Source organism: Chelon labrosus, assembly GCF_963514085.1.
Source record: "Chelon labrosus genome assembly, chromosome: 4".
Lineage (NCBI taxonomy): Eukaryota > Metazoa > Chordata > Actinopteri > Mugiliformes > Mugilidae > Chelon > Chelon labrosus.
Window position 1 is genome coordinate 17,711,654 of NC_140340.1, and position 19,753 is coordinate 17,731,406.

The 19,753-nt window shown below is 40.4% G+C and overlaps 1 protein-coding gene across 6 annotated transcripts; it reads left to right on the plus strand.

The window, feature by feature from the left end:
* On the plus strand, window positions 1-18,744 carry tead3b (TEA domain family member 3 b). 6 transcript variants are annotated; one of them, XM_084542276.1, is made up of 13 exons: window positions 1-255; window positions 8,087-8,151; window positions 10,830-10,892; window positions 13,034-13,045; window positions 13,880-14,005; window positions 14,094-14,137; window positions 14,310-14,366; window positions 14,814-14,878; window positions 14,971-15,107; window positions 15,310-15,483; window positions 15,804-15,947; window positions 16,029-16,181; window positions 16,523-18,744. In XM_084542276.1, the coding sequence occupies exons 1-13, from the start codon at window positions 132-134 to the stop codon at window positions 16,634-16,636; spliced, it is 1,278 nt and encodes a 425-aa protein (XP_084398402.1). In that variant the 5' UTR covers window positions 1-131; the 3' UTR covers window positions 16,637-18,744. The 6 variants fall into 6 exon arrangements, with proteins under 6 accessions (XP_084398402.1, XP_084398405.1, XP_084398403.1 ...); XM_084542279.1 differs by lacking the exon at window positions 14,310-14,366; XM_084542277.1 differs by lacking the exon at window positions 13,034-13,045.
* Window positions 18,745-19,753: the final 1,009 nt, after the last annotated feature.

Sequence of the window (19,753 nt, forward strand, 5' to 3'; positions counted from 1 at the left end):
ATCTTCTACAGATCCTTTGATATTGGGGCTCGGGGTCGGGCCCAGGGGGAGCCGCCACCATTGCGTCCAACGAGTGGAGCGCCAACGGTAGCCCAGAAGATGGGCTGGACGGTGACAACGAGGACAAGACCATGGACGGGGACGCCGAGGGCGTGTGGAGCCCGGATATCGAGCAGAGCTTCCAAGAGGCCCTCGCCATCTACCCTCCCTGTGGTAGAAGGAAAATCATCCTGTCAGACGAGGGAAAGATGTATGGTGAGTAGGCTGGATAACAGCCAGAGCAACAAAAGAACAACAATTACATTTAAATCAGTGCCATAATGAATGCGCGAAAAATGAGAAAACCATTCATTCCACAGAGATTTGTGGCTTAAAGAAAACAAACACCAACTATATATATGCTCTAAAAAGAAACGAGAAAAATCCTTTTCTTCCTCTTGAGCTTGTGTCACGACTTCGACACAGAGGTGAATGTTTTCTTTCCACACAGAGCTGTCTTTAACAAGTCTGTACCTGTAGAGCTGTGACCCAGGGGCAGGTTCTTCCAGTCGCACCAGCGCACTCAGAGCTGGTTATTGCTGTCCTGAGAGCAACTCGGCTCCTCTCCCCTTGATTTACGCTTGTCTTTTACTTCAGAGTGTTTTTCTTTACAGCCTGGTTTTCATGCCCACTGTTTTACGGCCTCTTGTCTTCCTCTTCCAGTCGCTAAACCTGCTTTTTGTTTTGTTTTGTTTTTTTTTAATTTGAACTTCATGTGCTAGTTTCTGCCTACACCAGTGTGACTGGGAGAGTTTTGCCTGTAGGTGACTGGCTGAAGCTGGTTTTCTGGGGAAGTGCTGCGTTTGATGCTGGATGGCTCGGTTAAATTAACAATAATTAGCACAGCGTGAATCGAGACTTGGGAACAAGAACATCACATTGGCATGCTGTTCTGTCGAAGATTTTAAACATCCATATGGTTTCAGAATAGTTATGCTGTTTCCTGCAGCATGTTCATTAAATTGCAGGTGTTGAGCCCGTAGTGTCTTGAAGAAGTCCAGACGGAGATGTTTGCAAGTTGTTTGGTGGAATCACAGACATCCAGGTGTAGGAAATTGAACACACTTGCCTTTCATTACTTTGATCCCGCTTTCCCGTTCCTATTATTGAGACAGTGCTCGCTTAATTAGATTCAGCATTTCAAGTTGGACATTTTGCTGAACAGCAATAAATGTTGATTGACAGGAACTCTGCTGCGATCTTTATTGTTTTACTTGGCCTTGCCCTCAACAAACCCCTTTCTGGTTTTGCGAAGTTATGTTCTTTTAACCATGGTAACTCAACTCCTCCAAGTCATGTTTTGTAAGAATTTCCTGGCCTTTAATTAATGTCCATCATCTCGTAAAGAAAAAAATAAAAGCTGAAATTGATTCCGGCTTCAATGCAAAACCAAAGAAACGATCAATCTTTGCCACCAAAGTCTCCGACAGGCCGTGTATTTTAGAAGCGTTAGTGTTTGTTTTTAAAGCGCTGGTTTTTGGGTGGCTTTTTAGGCACTTGACGTCAGATGGGATTCTTTTGGCGTGATTCACGCTAGATGGAATCTCATCCACTCATTTGTCAGGCGTATTTGGATATTCAAGGGCACGCACATACCTGAGATTACTCAGCTACTGTTGCAGTAATCTGTTGTTACTCTCACCCAGAGTCAAAGGAGCAAAGTAGTGAGGAGCAGTAGTGGATTAAATGCTTAGTCAGAAGATGCATGACCAACATAATTGTTTTTGTTCTGACATTGTCAACAATGCACTCCTTGCTTGCTTTAGAACAACATTTAGAAATTAAATATTTTAAGACTATTGTTTACACCAAAAAAATTGTAAAAACTCCTGATATTTTTATAGTGTAATTAAATAAATAAATATATAAATAAAAAAAAATAATTGATTGAAAAATCCAAAAAAAAAAAAAAAAAAAAAAGTTAGAGCCTTAGAACAGAAAAACTGATATAAATATGGACTAAACTGATAAGGCTAATAATGTAAATGTTGCGTATGAGCGTTTGGTGCATGACAATCAACACAGAGAAAATAAGACGAAAGTAAAAGCAAGTAGTAAAAGTCAAAAAGCACACAAATGTAGATGGAAACATTCACAATGAGGAAAAACTATAAAAGATATGCAAAACATATGATTTTAGATAAAGCAGCTGTGCAGTTTGTGCAGAGATGTGTAAAACATTAGCCATGGAATGTGTGACGCTCACAGGAGGAAGTACAAGAAAATGTGCATGGCTGATATTTAAGCATTTAGTTAATTTTTGTAAGGCTTCATATAAATTGTTATGTGTAGTTTCTATATATACAGTCTGCTTTATTTCACTTAACAGGATATGTTGAGTGAATCACTTGAATGACACAGCTCGATTACAAATAGCTTTTAATTAGACATGTATGTAATATATAGAATTGAAATATAAACCTCCTTAACAAAATAACTTTTGCCTCCTGTTTAGCGGGACAGTGTTGTGTCCCCGGCCCCGTACATCTGTCATGAGAACGTCAACAAAGAGCCAGACCTTGCACAAACCTGCCCCCTTAGCAACAAACTGTCAGGACCCCTTTTAGAGGCCTGTTTTTTTCTAGAGCACTAAACACCATCTCCATTTACAATAAGTCATCTGAGGCTTTGCTGGCAGAGCCAAGGCATGCCCCAGAAGAAGCCTTCTCCCAAGGTGATTACCTCAGCCATCTAAAAGCTGCCCTGACGTGAGGTTAAGGGAATGTTAACGATTGCACTGTATGTAATACTGTCTACCTTGCAGTCTCAGACTCCCAGTGGCCTCTGAAAGCAGCAAGTCATCCCTCCCATTGGGAATTCCACTTTTTCTGCCAGTTTTTTTTTTTTCATTCGGTGGGAAACTTTTTGCAAATTTCCATTAGCCAGGGAACCGTTTTATACATGTGTGTTCTCTGCTCCTCAAGCCTGTCTAGACTTTCCAGTAGCGTTTCCAGTCATTTACATAGCTCAGGGGTGACAAAGAGTTTAAAGAAGCGTAACACTCGATTCGCACGTGTTAATAATCACTCTACTTGTTACAGAACATGAACACCACTAGAAGCTAATCTCTCATTTCCAATGTGGTTAAAATTAGAATATATCTAACTTACTGTATCTCAGATCCCAAAAATGCGCAATTTAAATAATTTCACACTTTTAAGATTTCTTTTTTGCTTTTCCACCATCCCCAGTTTTTGTGATACCCCACACTAAAAATGTACACTCGAAACAGCATTAAATAAAGTTATGCAATATTAAAATGCTAAATGAATCCAGATGATAATCGCAAGATTTTACCATAATTTATTATTACTTTTCAGATCTCATGCTCTTATATATAAAGCCATGCCGGTTAAAGAGGCTACATTGAAAATACAGGCGCCAAAGTACGACTTCAGTGCATCAAAAGTGATTACACAGTTGCAGCAGTGACTCAGAGGTACAGAAACAGCCATACCACCAGTAACGTAAGATGCAGGGGCCCTTTTCAAACAATTTGCTATAATGCAACCATGCATTGTTTAAATAACTGCTCAGATAGTTCGAAGGACATTGCTTGAGCTCAACTTCCAGTTACACCATTAATCAGAAATAGCACAAAGTGGCCGGATTAAACTTTACCACAAGACCACTAACTCTTTTTACTGTAACGTCTTAAATAACAATTTCATTGCAGTTTTAAACAAATAAAATTCTCTAATAAATGTTGACTTATAATAATAATAATAATAGTAATAATTTGCAATAATTTTAAGCGGGTGTACTTGTTTTTGTTTCAAGGCTGTAGCCAGCAGATAGCTTAGCCTAGCTTAGCGTTAAAATAAAAAAGAGTTAAAATAAAGCAAACAGATATCCTGGCTCTGTGTAAATAAATTCTGTATTGTTATACTGTACATAGTTATATATACTCCCAAATATAAAGTTGCTGTTTGGTCGATTTTGCTACCAGAGGAAATCACCAAGCTGCCCGCTTGCCTCTGTTTACAGTATTTATGCTAAGCTATGCTAATGAGCTTCTGCCTTTAGCTTGATATATAACAGATGTGAGAGTGGAACCAAATTTCTCTTCGAGCAAACAGAGACGCGCATCTCCCCGTGATGCCAAAGCATTGACAGTTTTGGTTTTCTGCTCATGTTCACTGAGAGCAAAACGAAAATGCGGAATTAAAATTCACTGCCAAGATGAACAAACGAAAAACGAAACATTTAGAGCGTAGCTGAGACGTTGATTCCTGGTTAAATTGAATAGCCGAGTTCAGAGGAAGTATCTCAATAAGATACAGAAAAAATGCTGCCCGTCTTGTTTTGCCTTGTGCCTTTGCTGACATTTGTTCACCTGCGTTTTCTGGCCCCGACAGGTGTGTCAAACCCTAAGCACACACCTTTTTTCTCCCTCTCAGCTCTTCATCACTGCTAAGCACTCTAGGTTTGGAAAAAAAACAAAAAAACATAGGTCCAGAAGGAGACCTATGTGTGTTCTGGCCTTCTAAAGACTGCGTTTGAATCCTCAGCAGGAACACTTATATGAAACAATATGTTGTGTAAAGGTATAAGAAAGGGGGCTGTGCAGCCTCTAATGATGACTGAGCAGGCCTGGTGCTTCCCTGTCAGCCCCCTTACTGAGATGTTAGGAATGTTTTCAGTCATGGCTGAGCAGTATGTTAGCAATTTAGGATTACCTCAATGTTATGAGAAGGGAGGAGGGAAGAGAATATGGGCGTAGAAAGGGTTCAGGGGAGAGACAGAGCGGCAGAGGCAGAGCGGGAGGGGGAGTTGTGGGGAGTGAAGAGAGATTACCTTTTTGCCCAGTATCTTAGCGTGGAAGTGGAAAATTCCAGTGGTCATGTAGTAAAAGAAAAAGATAGGCGTGTCCTGTCAGGGAAGAGGTTAAGAATGGAAGCCTGCAGCGATCTGAGTGGGTGTTGAGCAATCGGCAAGGGAGTCATGAGTGGTTCGAAAGGGGGCAGAGAGATGGAAAGCGCGAATGTGGGGAAACTAGAGGCAGAGGACAGTGAGGTCGTGCATGCGATTGTACAAGTGCGTGTCTGTTTGTATGCACCTGTCATGATACCCTCCAGCCGTGTCAAGTCTGAGCAGATGTTGGCTGCCACGGCTCACGACTCAGTAATTCTCTAGATTTTCTGTGTCGAAGTTTGAGGAAGCAGCGTGTCCTAAAAATGATCAGCTAATATAACCAGTCCTACTGGCTCTTTGCTGTGAAGCAAGCAGATGTACCAATTAGCCGCAAAACTTGTGTCTGCACATCACGCAGCTGCTATTTTGAAGTTCTGGCAGTTTCTTATTAATATTTTATTGTGATTTTTACTAAGCAGATGACGTCTACAGCTAAAGTTTTTGCTTCTCTTGCCAGGAACTCGCCCTCCTGACCTTAGTGATGCAGAGCGTGTTGATTAAGCCAAATTCTGCAGTTAGTTTAGCTTGAGGAGTGAACACAGGTCTTCTGAGAGATTATGTTAGCACTTGAAATGCATTGTGAGCTGTGGGTTTCAAAATCTCATGTGAGACGGTTGATAAAGGAAATGGGACTTATTACTTCTGTCCTTTCAAAAATGTTCCCCTCTTCTTTCTGCAATAAAGTCATCCTGTAAAAATCCTGATTCTGGTCAACATGTCGGAGTGGTATCATGATCTAGTTTGTCTTTCTACAGACAGGAGAAAATGTAGGAGTCAACGTGTCTTAAAGTTACATTTTCAATTCATCATAACATTCAGTTTTATAAAAGCTAAAAATCAATAACAGTTTAAGTTGTCTCCAGGTGCTTTACAGAACCCAGAGCTTAAAAACACCCAGAGCAAGCGACGGTGGCAAGAGACCTTGAGCAGAACCCAGCTCATATGGGGGGGGGCCTCCTGCTTGAGAATAGAAAGACAGAAATAGAAGGAGTTGGGACAGAAGAGAAGGGAGGAGAGGGCTGCAAGCTATCGGATACATTCATACGTGCATCTGCATAAAGCATATATGCAGCATATCAACACAAAGCATGGGAGATTTGTAATGGATTGAAAAAAAAAATGGTTAGAGCCAGCAATAAAAGTGTAGATTTGAGAAAAGTTAAAGTTTCAGTTGTACGAATAAAAAGAAGCATGTATGCAACAACTATGTCAGTGACAATAGTCGGCATATTACAGGTGAGTAGGCTTACACAGTGTGTGGATATGTGAAGTATTATAGGCAGAACCAAATATGAATAAAATTGATTTTTCTCACACAGTACTTTAGCCATTACCTTTCTCAACACTGTAGTAAGTTACAAAGAGTGCATGTGCTCTGTTAAAATCATTTCCATAATCAATTTATCTGTAAAAGAAATGCTCTGTTTTACTCAACCCTAGCCTGGAAGTCCAGAATATCTGCTTTGCACAGTACTGAGTCCACTCCACTATTCTCAGACTTATCTCTCTGTCAAACCTGTAGCACTGTGTTCCTACTGTGTCTCGGTATACAGTAATTTGCAACAAGATATCTGTGAAATTCATATCGGAACTATGTGGTCGAGGCTATGCAATGTTTTTTCTCCCCCTGCCTCCAGCTGAAGAGATTGAGAGTGACAGTTGGGTGGGCATTGTTCTTTCTCTGCCATCCTCTGCTGGGACGGTCGGCAGCAGGTGCTGCTGTCCGTTGACTGCAGGGTCACACTGTGGTGTTGTTTTGGGAAAGGGGCTGCTTTGCTGCCAGGTGGCAGTTGTTGGCAGAGACAGTTATGGCTTTGTGTTTCCTTTAAGAGTTACTGCCCTTTTCAGCTGCCCCGTTCGCCCCTCTAAGCAGCAACCCCCTACCCCAACCTAATGGCCCTAACCCCTGCTGTAACCCCCCGGTTCTCCCAGAGCTGGAAGAGCACAGGAGCATGTGTGTGTTCACCGAGCTCTGGCTGTGTTCGCAGGCCCAGGCCAATCAGACTGGCTAGCACAGATGTGACAGGCCTAGAGGAATGCTAGGAATGCGGAGGCGCTGGAGCGGGTGTGTCCATCCTTGGCTCGGGGCAGAGGGGGGAGGGGCTACATCAGTATCGGCAGACAGTTCAGCTCTGCTCTGCTGGCCGACCGCCGGACTGACTGGTTGGCTAGCACGGTGAGTGCTGCGAGCCTGCTGGAGATGGCCTGCAGTACTTTTATGGTAATTGCACTAACCAGGGCCTTCTAGACGCCAAGTGCTAAAGAGTGTGTGAACAAACAGGACTTGTTCCTCCTGTCATTATGTCTCTGGAAAGCTGTTAAACTTCTCAGACACATGGCCTATTGTGTGTGCCTGCACTGTATGCGTTTAAGAAGGCACATCTTGACCAGTTTTGTTGGTGTAAATTTCTGTCAGCAAGTTTAGAAGGCTTGAGGTCATTATTCATAATGATCCAGCGGTTCAACCTCTCCCTTTGGCCCAAATTTTCAGCCACAGAATCCCAGTAAGGGTGACTTGGCAGGGTACTGAAAAACACTGATGGACTGATTTTCCCTCGAGACGGCATAATAATGCAGATTGTGCGTCTCATACACCAAAGATGATTTTTGCCTGGTCATAGCAGCAGTTTGCTGGATAAACAGGAGCGTTTGTTAAACCTAAAGAGGACCCCGCAAGCCCAGAATAGAAGCCTGTTCCCTCCACAACCTGTTTGTGCAGAATGTCGAGTGTAGATGTTATATCGTGAAAAACGTGGTTCTGTTTTCTAAGCGCTCTTTGTAATTAGGCTACAGGGTCGTGTGAGTAGACATTACGGAGGTGTGAAACGAGCTAATGAAAACTTAAGGGTGAAACAAGTGAATATACCTTTTAATATCTGCCGAATTTAACAAATGTCGTATAGGAAACAGAGGTGTTATTGTGGCCTGTGACCCCGGACAAAAGTGTGTTTGCCCTGGGTCTGATGAGCTCTGAGAAAGGTCACAGTGCTGTTGTTTTGACACAAGATCTGAAGTCAAAAAATGACAAGAGCGACACCTTCTGCCCAGTTTAGGGTATTACCTGTACTCAAATTGTTGAATAATTTCTTGACCTTTCTTTCTGTTTCGTTTTTTTTTTTTTGTTTTGTTGCAGGTCGCAATGAATTGATAGCAAGGTACATCAAGTTGAGGACAGGGAAAACCCGCACAAGAAAACAGGTAAACAGCTTTTAATAACTAACGACGTTTGCTTTACAAAAATACGCATGGTTTTGGTTACTGACATAACAAATGCAGAACAGGAAACCATTCATTACATCAGTGAACTACTGATTCATAGTCCCTGGAAATGCACTTAATCACAAAGAAGTGGATTGCGAGTTCTTTAAAGGATAAGTCTGGTTTTATCATATTAAAAGCAGTGGATTAGTCATCCTCTCAGTGCTTTGACTTCTCTAAACTGTCAGTAGCGCACTCTGGAAATCTTGCATCACAGCGTTACAGCTCCATTAAAAAAAAAAAAGAAGCTCAGTAGCTTACTAAATCAATAGGCATTATAGTTTTATTGCGAACAACAAAAAGCTATTTTTAGATTTGTGCACATTTGGGCTTTTAGTGAGTATTTACACCAGCAGGATTGACCCAGGACACATTTTAAACTGTAGCTATTGAACAAAGGCAATACTTATTTATAGAATGTTAATATAATAAGACATATATATGGAATAGGACTGGGCGATATCACTTTGAATCAGTACCACACATTTACCTGTTTAATTACTGTTAATTTAATGATTAAACGCTCTTGTGTAAAAGCATGTCCACTTACAGCATTAGACATTTCTTTATCAGACATTATTTGCGCTGCAGAGTAACAGAAAAACGTGATTTTGGACCACGAGTAGGATGTCCGTTTCACATCTCTTGTTGTTTCAGTAAATAAATAATACATTTAAAAAAATTAAATAGCCTAAATACAGTCGGTGTTTTTATATTTTATCCAACAAAGGCCTTTATCAAGTTCAATAGTTTTCGCTTTAAGATTAGATTTAGCAAACACCACATTGTATTACAGCCTGTCCAGGAATTTATTTTCTCAGTATAATGTGTGACATGGTAGTGTATATACAAGGTGAGGAGGCAGGTTGTTTCCTTGAGTGTGGCAACGTTTTCTCTTGTAGTGTTTGCTCTACCTATCAGCGCTTCCTCATGCGCTCCGTGACTACTTCTGTTTTATCAACGCTGGGCTGATTCTTTATTATTTTTTCTTCTGGCATCATTGTACCTCTTAGTTAAGTTCCAAACCTACAAGTTACATCTGTGTGTGCCTGTGAACATGCATACCTGCCAGTTCATTAGGTACACTAGTGAAAACAAACAGACTTAGACTTTATTGATCCACAAGGGAAATTACTTGGTCACAGTAGCTCTGTTGCACATAAACAACACTGTTGAGAACCACTAGTAAAAATAAAAATACATATAAGATAGTTAAAAAATAAAAATAAATAATTAAAAAATAAAATAAAATAGTATAAGCATAAATGTAATTAATTAGAGGCTTTGTAATCAGTTAATCTCGATTAATCACATTTCAATATTTGCCCCAAAAAGCAACATTTTTTAATTTAAATGGATTTTAGTGGAGCATTGAATCAAATAATAGACACAGACATGAATATTGTAAACTCAACACTTCTAATGTCTGGAAAAATGCATTTAATTGCATTTCAATTCAAAACTGTAGAAAAAGAAAGAAAATATTCCTGGCCAAAACTGGACAGACCTACAGTTAAAGTGCCAATTTAAGTACTTTTTCAGAACCGTATTGACTTTAAATGGTTAAAAAAAAAAAAACAGTTTGCCGACACGTTTTGTCCGTACTCGGACTGGGACTGCTCGTGCTCCGGCGCTTTCTGTGCTCACTGCAACATGCTTTGCATTTAGATGGTACCGTAGGGTTGAAGTGCTTCAGTGGTATGCAAACTCTTTTATTTTATTTTTTTTGGCACAATTTGCACAAAGCCCTGCTTTTATTAGGGCTTCCATCAAGTAGTTTTTTTTATCAGTCCATCAGTCCTAGCAACGTGCTTTCATCCGATTCCTCCTGGTAGCCGTTAGCCGAGCTCTGACGTGTGCATCAGTGCAATCGGTGTACCAGGAAATCATGCACTGACAAAAGTTCCGCGTTGTTTGGAACGCAAACTGCTATTAAATGCGATTACATTTTTTTAATGCGTTAATTTTTTTGTAATTAATTAATCGTAATTAACGCGTTAAAGTCACACCCCTAATTCTAATATAACAGTGCTGCAATACATCTTAGCTTAATGCCTGTTATAGTGTTGAGTTTATGTTGAAATAGCGTAAGAAACTACAAACTGCAGCTTTGCACTTCTCTGTACTTCAGATTTCTGTGCTCTGGAGCATGTTGAGCTGTTAATGAAAATACTTTTATATGAAGCATTACTTCTCTTCTAAAGAAGTCATCTTTGGAAGATGCAGTTTGTGGTGCTGTTAAACTATGTTGAATAAAAAAACAAAAGTGTTTCTGTTATTTAACCTAGACCACTGAGTACAAAACAATACAGTTCAGTGGAACTACAAACCCCAGCTTCCAAAATGAAGACACAGTTAAATCAACAACTTTCTCAGTTATTTTAAACATATGCTGAATATCATAACCTTCTCATAACCCTGAGTTATTAATAAATGACCTATTATCACCGACCTTATCCTTTAAATCCACTTCTAAAATTTGGAGTTTTGATATCTGTTCATTGTTACTGCAGAGATTGTGTGTATATTGTACATGTCTGCATTTGCATGGATGTGCGTGTGCATGAATCTGAGTGCATGTTATTTTTATGCTCAAAAACTGTTTCACACCCCTTTAGGTGTCTAGTCACATACAGGTGTTAGCGCGGAAGAAAGTTCGCGAATACCAGGCGGGTATAAAGGTAGGTGCCGCCAGCCTGCCTCCCGGCAACACTGACTGGGCGTCTCTTTCCTCTTTGGTTACGGCTTCTCTCTCTCTTCCCTTGTCTTCTTCTCTCCCTGTCTTCTTTCCTCTTCCCTCTTCTCGGCTATTCTTCTGTGCAGGTTTCTAGCCACTTGCAGGTTCTCGCCCGGAGAAAATCTCGCGAGATCCAGTCAAAGCTAAAGGTATGCGCTTCACCGCGGCCTCGGCGGGGCTGGTAAAGGCTTGGCTTTGCACTAACCAGCTGACTTGTGAATATGATTATAAATCCTTGCTTCGATGTTAGGACTGTTATTGCCACAGAAGTATATGCAGTCTCGTTACTCTAAATACTAGCAATTAGTGACTAATTCTATGAAATAAAATGATCTCAATCCTGCTTCTGTACTATGCATGCAGTGCACCACAGCCTTTTAACTTCTACTGTAGGCCTGAGCAGTATTAGGTATCACAATAATCTTAACATCAGAATTAAAGTGTAACATCTGGCTCTATAGCCTCTGCTTTAAGTGAACGCTAGACAAACTGTTATGACAAGCCCAGTCAAAGGACTTTTAGCTGCATGTTGCACCAGCCATGAATCTGTCTTCTGTCCCGGCCACGTTTCTTCAACATACTGTCCTCCACTGAGTCTTCTCCTTCCCCTAAAACTCTCTTTACTTTAATATCTTTAGTTTCTACTGTGTCTGTTCTAGAGAACTCAAAAAAAAAAAAAATCTTTAACTGCTGTCATCTTGTACCTCCGTTTGACCTGTCTTGTAGTCCTTCCAATCCCTCTCTCTTCGTGATCTTTTTTACTGTTTTTGTATATTGACTTACTGTATCTGTATAAATAATGCAGACCCTGTTAATACTAAATATGCTGTGACATTCTGTAGTTCTAACTTGAACTCTGAATTAACCCTTTAATGCAGACTAATCCTATAGGGAACCCCAGCCTCCACAGTGGCCACTTTTTGTTTTAAATTACGTCGGATTTTTAGTAGTAGTGCAGTCACACCAACAGCTGATAGTCTTTTAATATGAATACCAAATGTGTAACTACTAAGTAGGTGTAATGAAAAGAAGATATCGTGATTCTTACCCGTCGTTTGTCCGTAAGTTTATCTGTGATCTCACATTAAGGCGTCAAAAATAGTTTCAGAAATTACAGGATTACTCCCATTTCTCTTCAGGTTTTGATTTTGGGAGCTCAACGTGTTGCAATTTCTACATTTTATCAGTATATTTTATGTCTAAAAACGAGCCAACATGTCAGAGTTTAACGGCTTTTGAAATACATGGGAGTTAGTATCCTCCCTGCATGATGGGGTTAATAATGCTACATGCTACAGGCTAATTCTAAAATATGTACTAATCACTTATTATACAAAATGTTATTTTTTTTTATAAGAAAACACAAGTTGACTTTTGCACAAACACTGTTTAACTTTAATAGCTCAACTGATTTTGTATTATTTTACAGGCTTATGTGTACTTTTTAACCCCGTTCACAAGCTGCTGCATATTACGCTCAACATTTCATTTAATTCAGTAATCTGGCTTTGTAGCTTTGAATATTTTTATCATTTTATTGCACTTGACGGGATTGTTAAGGCTGTAGTAGCTTTTAAACACTGAATCACACTGAAAAGTGTGATAGCTGAAATGGATATTGATCGTACATACCAGCTGTACGTAATCTGACGTAATACACTAAAGGCTTGCGCAGTAATAGACCTCTCAAGAAGAATCTGGCCTTCTTCAGGTTTTCATTCTGTTGATTTATTATCAGTGGAGACGTTTTCTTTTCTTTTTTTGGTTCTCCATTTATGCACAAGTTATTATATCTTATCTTTTGCTTTATCTTGTGCAAAGATTTATTGAAGTCTTATCTGCATTTTACATAATATTGCTATCTTGTGTTTCCCTAAATCCCCACTGCACTCTCTAACTTAAATGCCAAACTTCAGTCTGTGGGATTTTGAGATGGGGATTTTTAATTGCTGTACAACGTGCACAGAAAATGAAACAAGTAATTATGGTGTGGGATTTAAATTTTAAAAATGTATATTCCCACCAAAACTTAATTCATCTCTTAGACCTGTGCAACACTAATGGTTTCTCTCTCTTTTGATTCAGGCCATGAATTTGGTAAGTGAATCTGACTTGTGCAATACGCTTCCCTCCTCCCCTTTGTTTGGCAGCACCAGTGCACTGTCCCTTTGCTATGGCCCTCTGCTGGCATGGCATCCCGCCCCATTGCTATCCCACAATGAAGCAATGCTTAGGAAACAGCCACGCTTTGAACACTGCAACACTGCTGCACATCCTGCCTGATGTGGCATACAGCCTCTGCCAAAAGTCAAATCTTGCTTGCTTCGCATAAGGTGTCGTTCTTTGACTTTTATGGGTCTTGCTCCCGAGGCATCTTTCCTTTATTTGCAAAGTCAGGGTTTATTGTCTGACTTTAATTCTTTCGCAAACGGAACATACATTTTTGAACTTGTCTTTTGATGGTATGTAAAACCCATGAGTCATGCAGCATTTCGACATAAATGTTCATAAGTGTGATATGAATGAAAATTGGTTGGCTTTGGACATCTTTTGTTCTACCGATTTCAATAACTCACAGCAAAACTTGAATTTGTCCATCTTCACTCTTGCATAACACCAGGCAACTCGAATCTCTTTATTCTCTTTTCTCTCTGGTGAGCTCAATAACACACTGACTTTCAATTTGTCAGAGCAACGCTGCTTCATTTTCTCTGCTTACTCTGTCAAGCTGCTCTTTCAAACAAACATTAAAACAATACTAGAGAATTACACTGAATGTAAGCTAATGTTTAAGCTTATTTCAACAGTTTCATGTATTGACTTTAGTGTATTTTTTTACAAAGACACAAAAAGACATTATTTTTTATCATAGGTAAGATTATGCTGCCACCTTGTGGTTGACATCCCTCGTTTCTTTCTGTCAACCTGTAGGATCAGGCATCTAAAGACAAAGCCCTGCAGAACATGGCGGCACTCTCGTCTGCGCAGATCGTCTCCCCCAGTATGATAAAGAATCATCTTCCACCACTGCCTCCTGCCCCGTACCAACCGGCCAGAGTGAGACATTCATTCATTTCATGTGCAATTACATCACAATAACGTCCTTTGCTGCAGTTTTCATTTACCTTTTTTCCTCGCTCTCCAGTTTTGGCCTGCCCCAATCCCAGGACAGCCTGGACCCTCTCAGGAGTAAGTAAACCCCTGTGGCCTCACATCAGGGTGTAAATTCTGAGGAGAGAAGTTGGTGTTAGAGATAAGGAAACGTATGTGTGAATGAGTGAGTGAGTCAGGAAGGAAGTAGGGTTTTATGTCAGGTGGGTAATGAAGGGGATGTTTAATCAATCACATTTTTGCACACCAGGCTGGTTCTAGATCTCAACCCGGGAAGGACCCCTGGGTTTTGCCGCACCAGCCATGCGTAAGTTCCCCCAATAGCAAAAGTCAAACTGTGAGCACAAAGTGGCACTAACTCCTCTTCTGCACTGTATTGTACTGTATGTTTCCTGCACTGATGTAAACCACCACCGGGCAAATGAACTGCTTCAGATTTGATTGAGGAAAAGAGGACTGGGCCAGATAAGTCCCCAGAGTGTTTGATGACTTGTGTTCACCGGAAGATCAAACTCAAAAAAAATATTTCTGTTCATTTGCAAAGATCTATCAGTGAAAGTATGACTAACTTATGCTGTTTGGCATCATTACGAAGCAATGAAGCAGGTGGACTTACGCCTAGCTGGTGCAGCAACACATGCTAACACTAACAAGTTTGCACAGTAAAGACATTTACCAGAAATGCAAACATAGCGGGAGGCACAAGCATCTGTGCTGAGGTTTTAGTCTCACTGCATCATTCATTGTCTTTCAGTATCAAACCTTTTGCACAGCCCCCATACCCAAGCCTATCAGGTCCTGTACCACAATCCATACCAAGTAAGTATGAACTAACATTGTGTGGACATTTTTTGAAAAATAAAACCAAAATGTTTGATTTTGTCAATGGCTGTGTGTGTTTGCACATATAGGTTATGAGCCCTTGGCGCCCCCTCCTGCACCAACTGCTACTGCAGTGCCAGTGTGGCAGGATCGGACCATTGCCTCCTCTAAGCTGCGGATGCTGGAGTACTCAGCCTTTATGGAGGTCCAAAGAGACCCAGACAATGTGAGTTGAAGTTTATGATGTGGTACCAAACATGCTTTAAAGCTTATCGGTGACAGGAAAATGTTTTTCCTACGGGTACTCACTTTCACTTACTGTTTCTGATGTTGAAGAGCTAAGAGCTTAACCCTGTCTTCTCGTCATATTTCCTGGACTGTCATAACATTTTGCAGCTGACAGTCTTGTCTGTCTCTGTCCTCTGCAGTACAGCAAACACCTGTTTGTCCACATTGGACAGACCAATCCCTCCTACAGCGATCCGCTCCTCGAGGCTGTGGACATCCGGCAGATCTACGACAAGTTCCCTGAGAAGAAGGGGGGGCTCAAAGAGCTTTATGAGAAAGGCCCACAGAATGCTTTCTTCCTAGTAAAATTTTGGGTGGGTTGTTGTAATAATCTTACATTAACAGTATTACTAATGTCTTCCAGAGTAGCATAGTTTATGCAAACTCATTCCTTTTTTTTAATAAAACCCCATGGTCCTTGTTCAACTAGTTGTGAATGATTTTAACGGATAGACAAGGTATTTCACTTTCTGTTAGTAAAAATGTTTCTGCAGACATTATTGTCCCGCAAAAAAATGCTGGGTGTTTCAGAAAAACAAAATAACTTCATTTCTGGCAGCTTACAATTCATGTGCCATGACAGGACAGTGTCCATCAAAGCATGTCACGATGATGAAATCTTTGCGCCCTGCAGGCTGACCTGAACAGCAGCGGGATGCCAGACGGCCCGGGTTCATTCTACGGTGTCAGCAGCCAGTACAGCAGCGCCGAGAACATGACGATCACTGTTTCAACCAAAGTCTGCTCATTTGGCAAGCAGGTGGTTGAGAAAGTGGAGGTAAGGGCGTGCCGTGCGTTAACCTTTTGTCAAGCATTAGTCCGACGCACTTAATTTCTGACTCTCCTGTTTGCGTTGCAGACAGAGTACGCCCGCCCGGAGGGAGGAAGATGTGTTTACAGGATTCACCGCTCTCCGATGTGCGAGTACATGATCAACTTTATCCACAAACTCAAACACTTGCCCGAAAAATACATGATGAACAGTGTTCTTGAAAACTTCACGATCCTACAGGTAACATGCACACCAGTATTTTCAATTGTTAAAGGAACTGTTTGACTTTTGGTAAATGTGGAGAACTGGGCCGTCTTTCTGAGAGTTAAAGATCAGTGCAAAGGTATAGTCTGCAGCTGGTTAGCTGGAAACTTCACTGGTAATGTCAGTGAGCTTAAGATGTGCCAGAAGGAGGATTTTGTGACCTTTTAAACTGAGCCAAACTAGCTGTTTCCACATAATTTCAGTCTTTGGTCTTCTACAGATCTACAGACCTACTTTCACAAATGATTATCTGACTGTGGTGGCCAGATTCCATATTTTATTTCTTTTTGCTTACTTTTTGTCTTTTCCCCCCTCAGGTTGTGACTAACCGCGACACCCAGGAGACCTTGCTCTGTATAGCATTTGTTTTTGAGGTTTCCACGAGTGAACACGGAGCTCAGTATCACGTCTACAGACTCGTTAAAGACTAACAGCTCTTCAGGGAGGTTTTTGGAAAAGCCAGACAAAAAGCGTGACACAATCTCTCTTCGACCAGCTCAACCACCAGCCAGGATAAGATAACAAAAGAAAGAAACGTTCAGACGACGCTACACCGAACTAACGCGGACACATTTAATGCTTTAAATAAAAGTATACAAGAGAAGAAGAAAAGAAAACAAACAACAACAAAAAAAGAGAAGAATTTTGAAGATTTGCGGACAACCAGCTATTTTTACATGTTTTTAAACATGATTCAGATGAAGTGGGTCACTTTTGCCGAGAAAATTGATGGAGCTTGAAATGTTTTAATGAGGGAACGAGAATGTGTTTATGGTTGAAAAGACCCTTATAGTATTCAAGGGAACACACACTGAGCAACAAGGAAGGTGAATATAGGACTGAAGAAGAGGAGAGAATTGGACCACGGAAAGGGGGGGGATACCAGAGCCAAGTGGTGTTGTTGCAGTAGGTTTGTTAGGAAAGCAAGTGCCTTTTCTCCAAAGATTATATCATTGCCTGCCACTTTGGATTGCCTTTTTTTTTACTACCTCTTATTTTTAAATGAGCAGAAAATAGTCACAAAGGTGTATTTTGTTAAAAAAAAAAACACACACAATAAATAATTGGACAGAAACCTCAGATACATTCAGTTTTCGGGCACACAGAAGAACAGGATGGAATACAGTTCATTATCATGTCGCCTGTTTTAGATACAAAATTGTCCCACATTCTTCAGTCCAAGTGTACAGGGAGAAGGTCTATTGTGTTACCGTGTTATTAAGGCTTTTTTTTTTTCTATTTTATTACAGAATTTAAACAAATAATAAAAAAAATCAGGTCTTACAAGCATCATCTATAACTGACTTTTGACACTAGGGATGTCTTGTATTGTTTTTATCCTGACATAAAGCCAGGGCTTTGCCTTACTTACGAGATCCCCCTGTTATTTCTCTCTGTTTGAAGACGTGTGCTTAGTTGCACTTAACAGATCAAGAAGGGGGGGAGGGGGTGCAGCAACAGCAGTGCTTATTTTCTGCCTTGACGTATGTAGCGTAACTAAAAAAAAAAAAAAAGTTTCTGTACTGTGAGTCAGCGGATGCTAAAGGAATATGTGTTACATAGGAGTATTTTGTGGGGGTTTTATGTTCATATTTGTGATCAAGTAACTCAGCACAGAGACCATGGTTAAAGCGGAGAGAAGTTAATCACTGTTTCTTTTGTTTAAAAAAGAGATTGTATGCTGTGAAGTTGGCTTGTTTGCTTCACCCTCCTCCGTGTAATGTGTGGAGAAGCCGCATTCATTGAGAAAAAGGTCATATTTAAGACAGTTTGTTTTATTTTTACTGACAGTACACGTGAAATAATTTAGAAATCGGTCTAGATAAATGTCTTGAATGAGAGCTGTTGTCTCTGTGCTGTGGAGTATGACCATTGATTGTTATTTATAGGGTTGGAACAGACATAGCGGGAGGGAAGGTTGGGGTACTGGAGATGTGCTGATAATTTTCCATTGTGATGGAGATGTTAAAAGTATTGCAGGACTCGTAGTAGTGACAGGATTGACTGTCATCCCTCGGGTGCTGCTGGACAAGTGTCTACTCTGTGTGGTTCACTGGACAATTTTGCTATTAGGGTTCAAATTTAAGAAATTGTACGGTGGCGTAATTGCACCTGGCTTTGAATGCCATATTTCACAAGCTAGATACAATAACACTCCTCCTCTAGCAGGCCTCTCAGTTTAACTTTTATACAGACATTTTTTTTTCTTTTTTGCCATTATCAAGATTAATGTTTCGTTTTGATTCTGTTGACTTTTGACTTTCAGTGTTCGCCATATGCTTCACTGAAAATAATGTGTGATTGAGCTGGTATTGATAATTAATAATGAGAAATCTAATGTATCATATTCAGAATGGTGTGGGCAGTTTTTGTTTTGTCTTTTTTTGTTGTTTTGGTTTAAGGTGGTTTACTATGTCTTTGTTACCATTGTCCATTGCAATTTTATACTTTAAAGTAGAGGTTGGACTATGTAATCAACAAATGTATCTAACAATAAAAGACGCATGGTGCCTTTGGGGCCATTTTCCCCAGAAAACTCTTTAAACATGTCTGTAAATTTATTTTGTCCATGATTGTTCTTTTCCAATATTACAGAGGCTTTCAACAGCAAACGTTTTGTTAGTGCTACTTGAGGATCTGTTGGTAAGAAGAAAAGCAAAGTCTGCACACTGTGCAATGGTCACGAGGATTTGTTTTGGCCATAAAATTTGACGACCTGATAACGACCTGAAGATAATTCTGTCAACACTGTGAGAGTAAAGAAATGTACAAGTTTGCCTTGTTCTTCCAACGAAAAAAGCTTCAATGCCTCCAAAAGAAAACAGAAATGTGAAAACCCTTGATAAGAAAGTCCTAAATTCTATAACACCAGAGTTTACACCAACCAGGCATAACATTATAACCACCTTCCTAATATTGTGCAGATCTCCCTTGTGCCTCCAAAACAGTTGTGATTCATCAGAGAATGGATATGGGCCTCCTGAGAGTGTCCTGTGGTGTCTGGCAACAGAAAGCTTTTAGTGGGGGCCTTTGGGTCCTATGGGTTGAGGAGAGGGGCCTCTGTGGATCAGGCTTGTTCCAGTGGATCCCACAGATACTTGATCAGTTTGGGATCTAGTGAATTTGGAGGCCAGGTCAACACCTTGTGCTGTTTTTCATGTTTTTTTTTTTAGTTGTTCCTAAACCATTTTTGTGTGTGTGCCCATGTCAGGCTGCATCCCACTGGGGGTGGCTGCTGCCTTCAAGGAGGGTCATACGTGATTTATGAAAAAAAGCAGAAAAAAATATTGATGTATGAAGATTTTATGGCTGTTTTTGGCACGTGTACACTTTTGCCACAAAGGTGTCCAGAGGGTGCAAAATGCATCATGAGAGTATAAATGACATGTGAGAGTTAAAGACACTGGATTTCAAAAAACTGACTAAAAAGAAGAGTTCCTGCAGAAATTCATGCCACAAGCTGTAACACAGCCAAAATGATCACCAAATGTAAAAAAAAGAGTTGAAAAAATTTTACAAAAGTTCCCAAGGAGGGCATGAGGGTTAAA

Excerpts from the sequence above, each read along its gene's own strand:
- tead3b (XM_084542276.1), top strand. The coding sequence starts at position 132 with ATGGACGGGGACGCCGAGGGCGTGTGGAGCCCGGATATCGAGCAGAGC. Across the intron at positions 14,879-14,970 it reads TGTACCACAATCCATACCAA|GTTATGAGCCCTTGGCGCCC; the intron begins GTAAGTATGAAC and ends TTGCACATATAG. Across the intron at positions 16,182-16,522 it reads AAAACTTCACGATCCTACAG|GTTGTGACTAACCGCGACAC; the intron begins GTAACATGCACA and ends TTCCCCCCTCAG.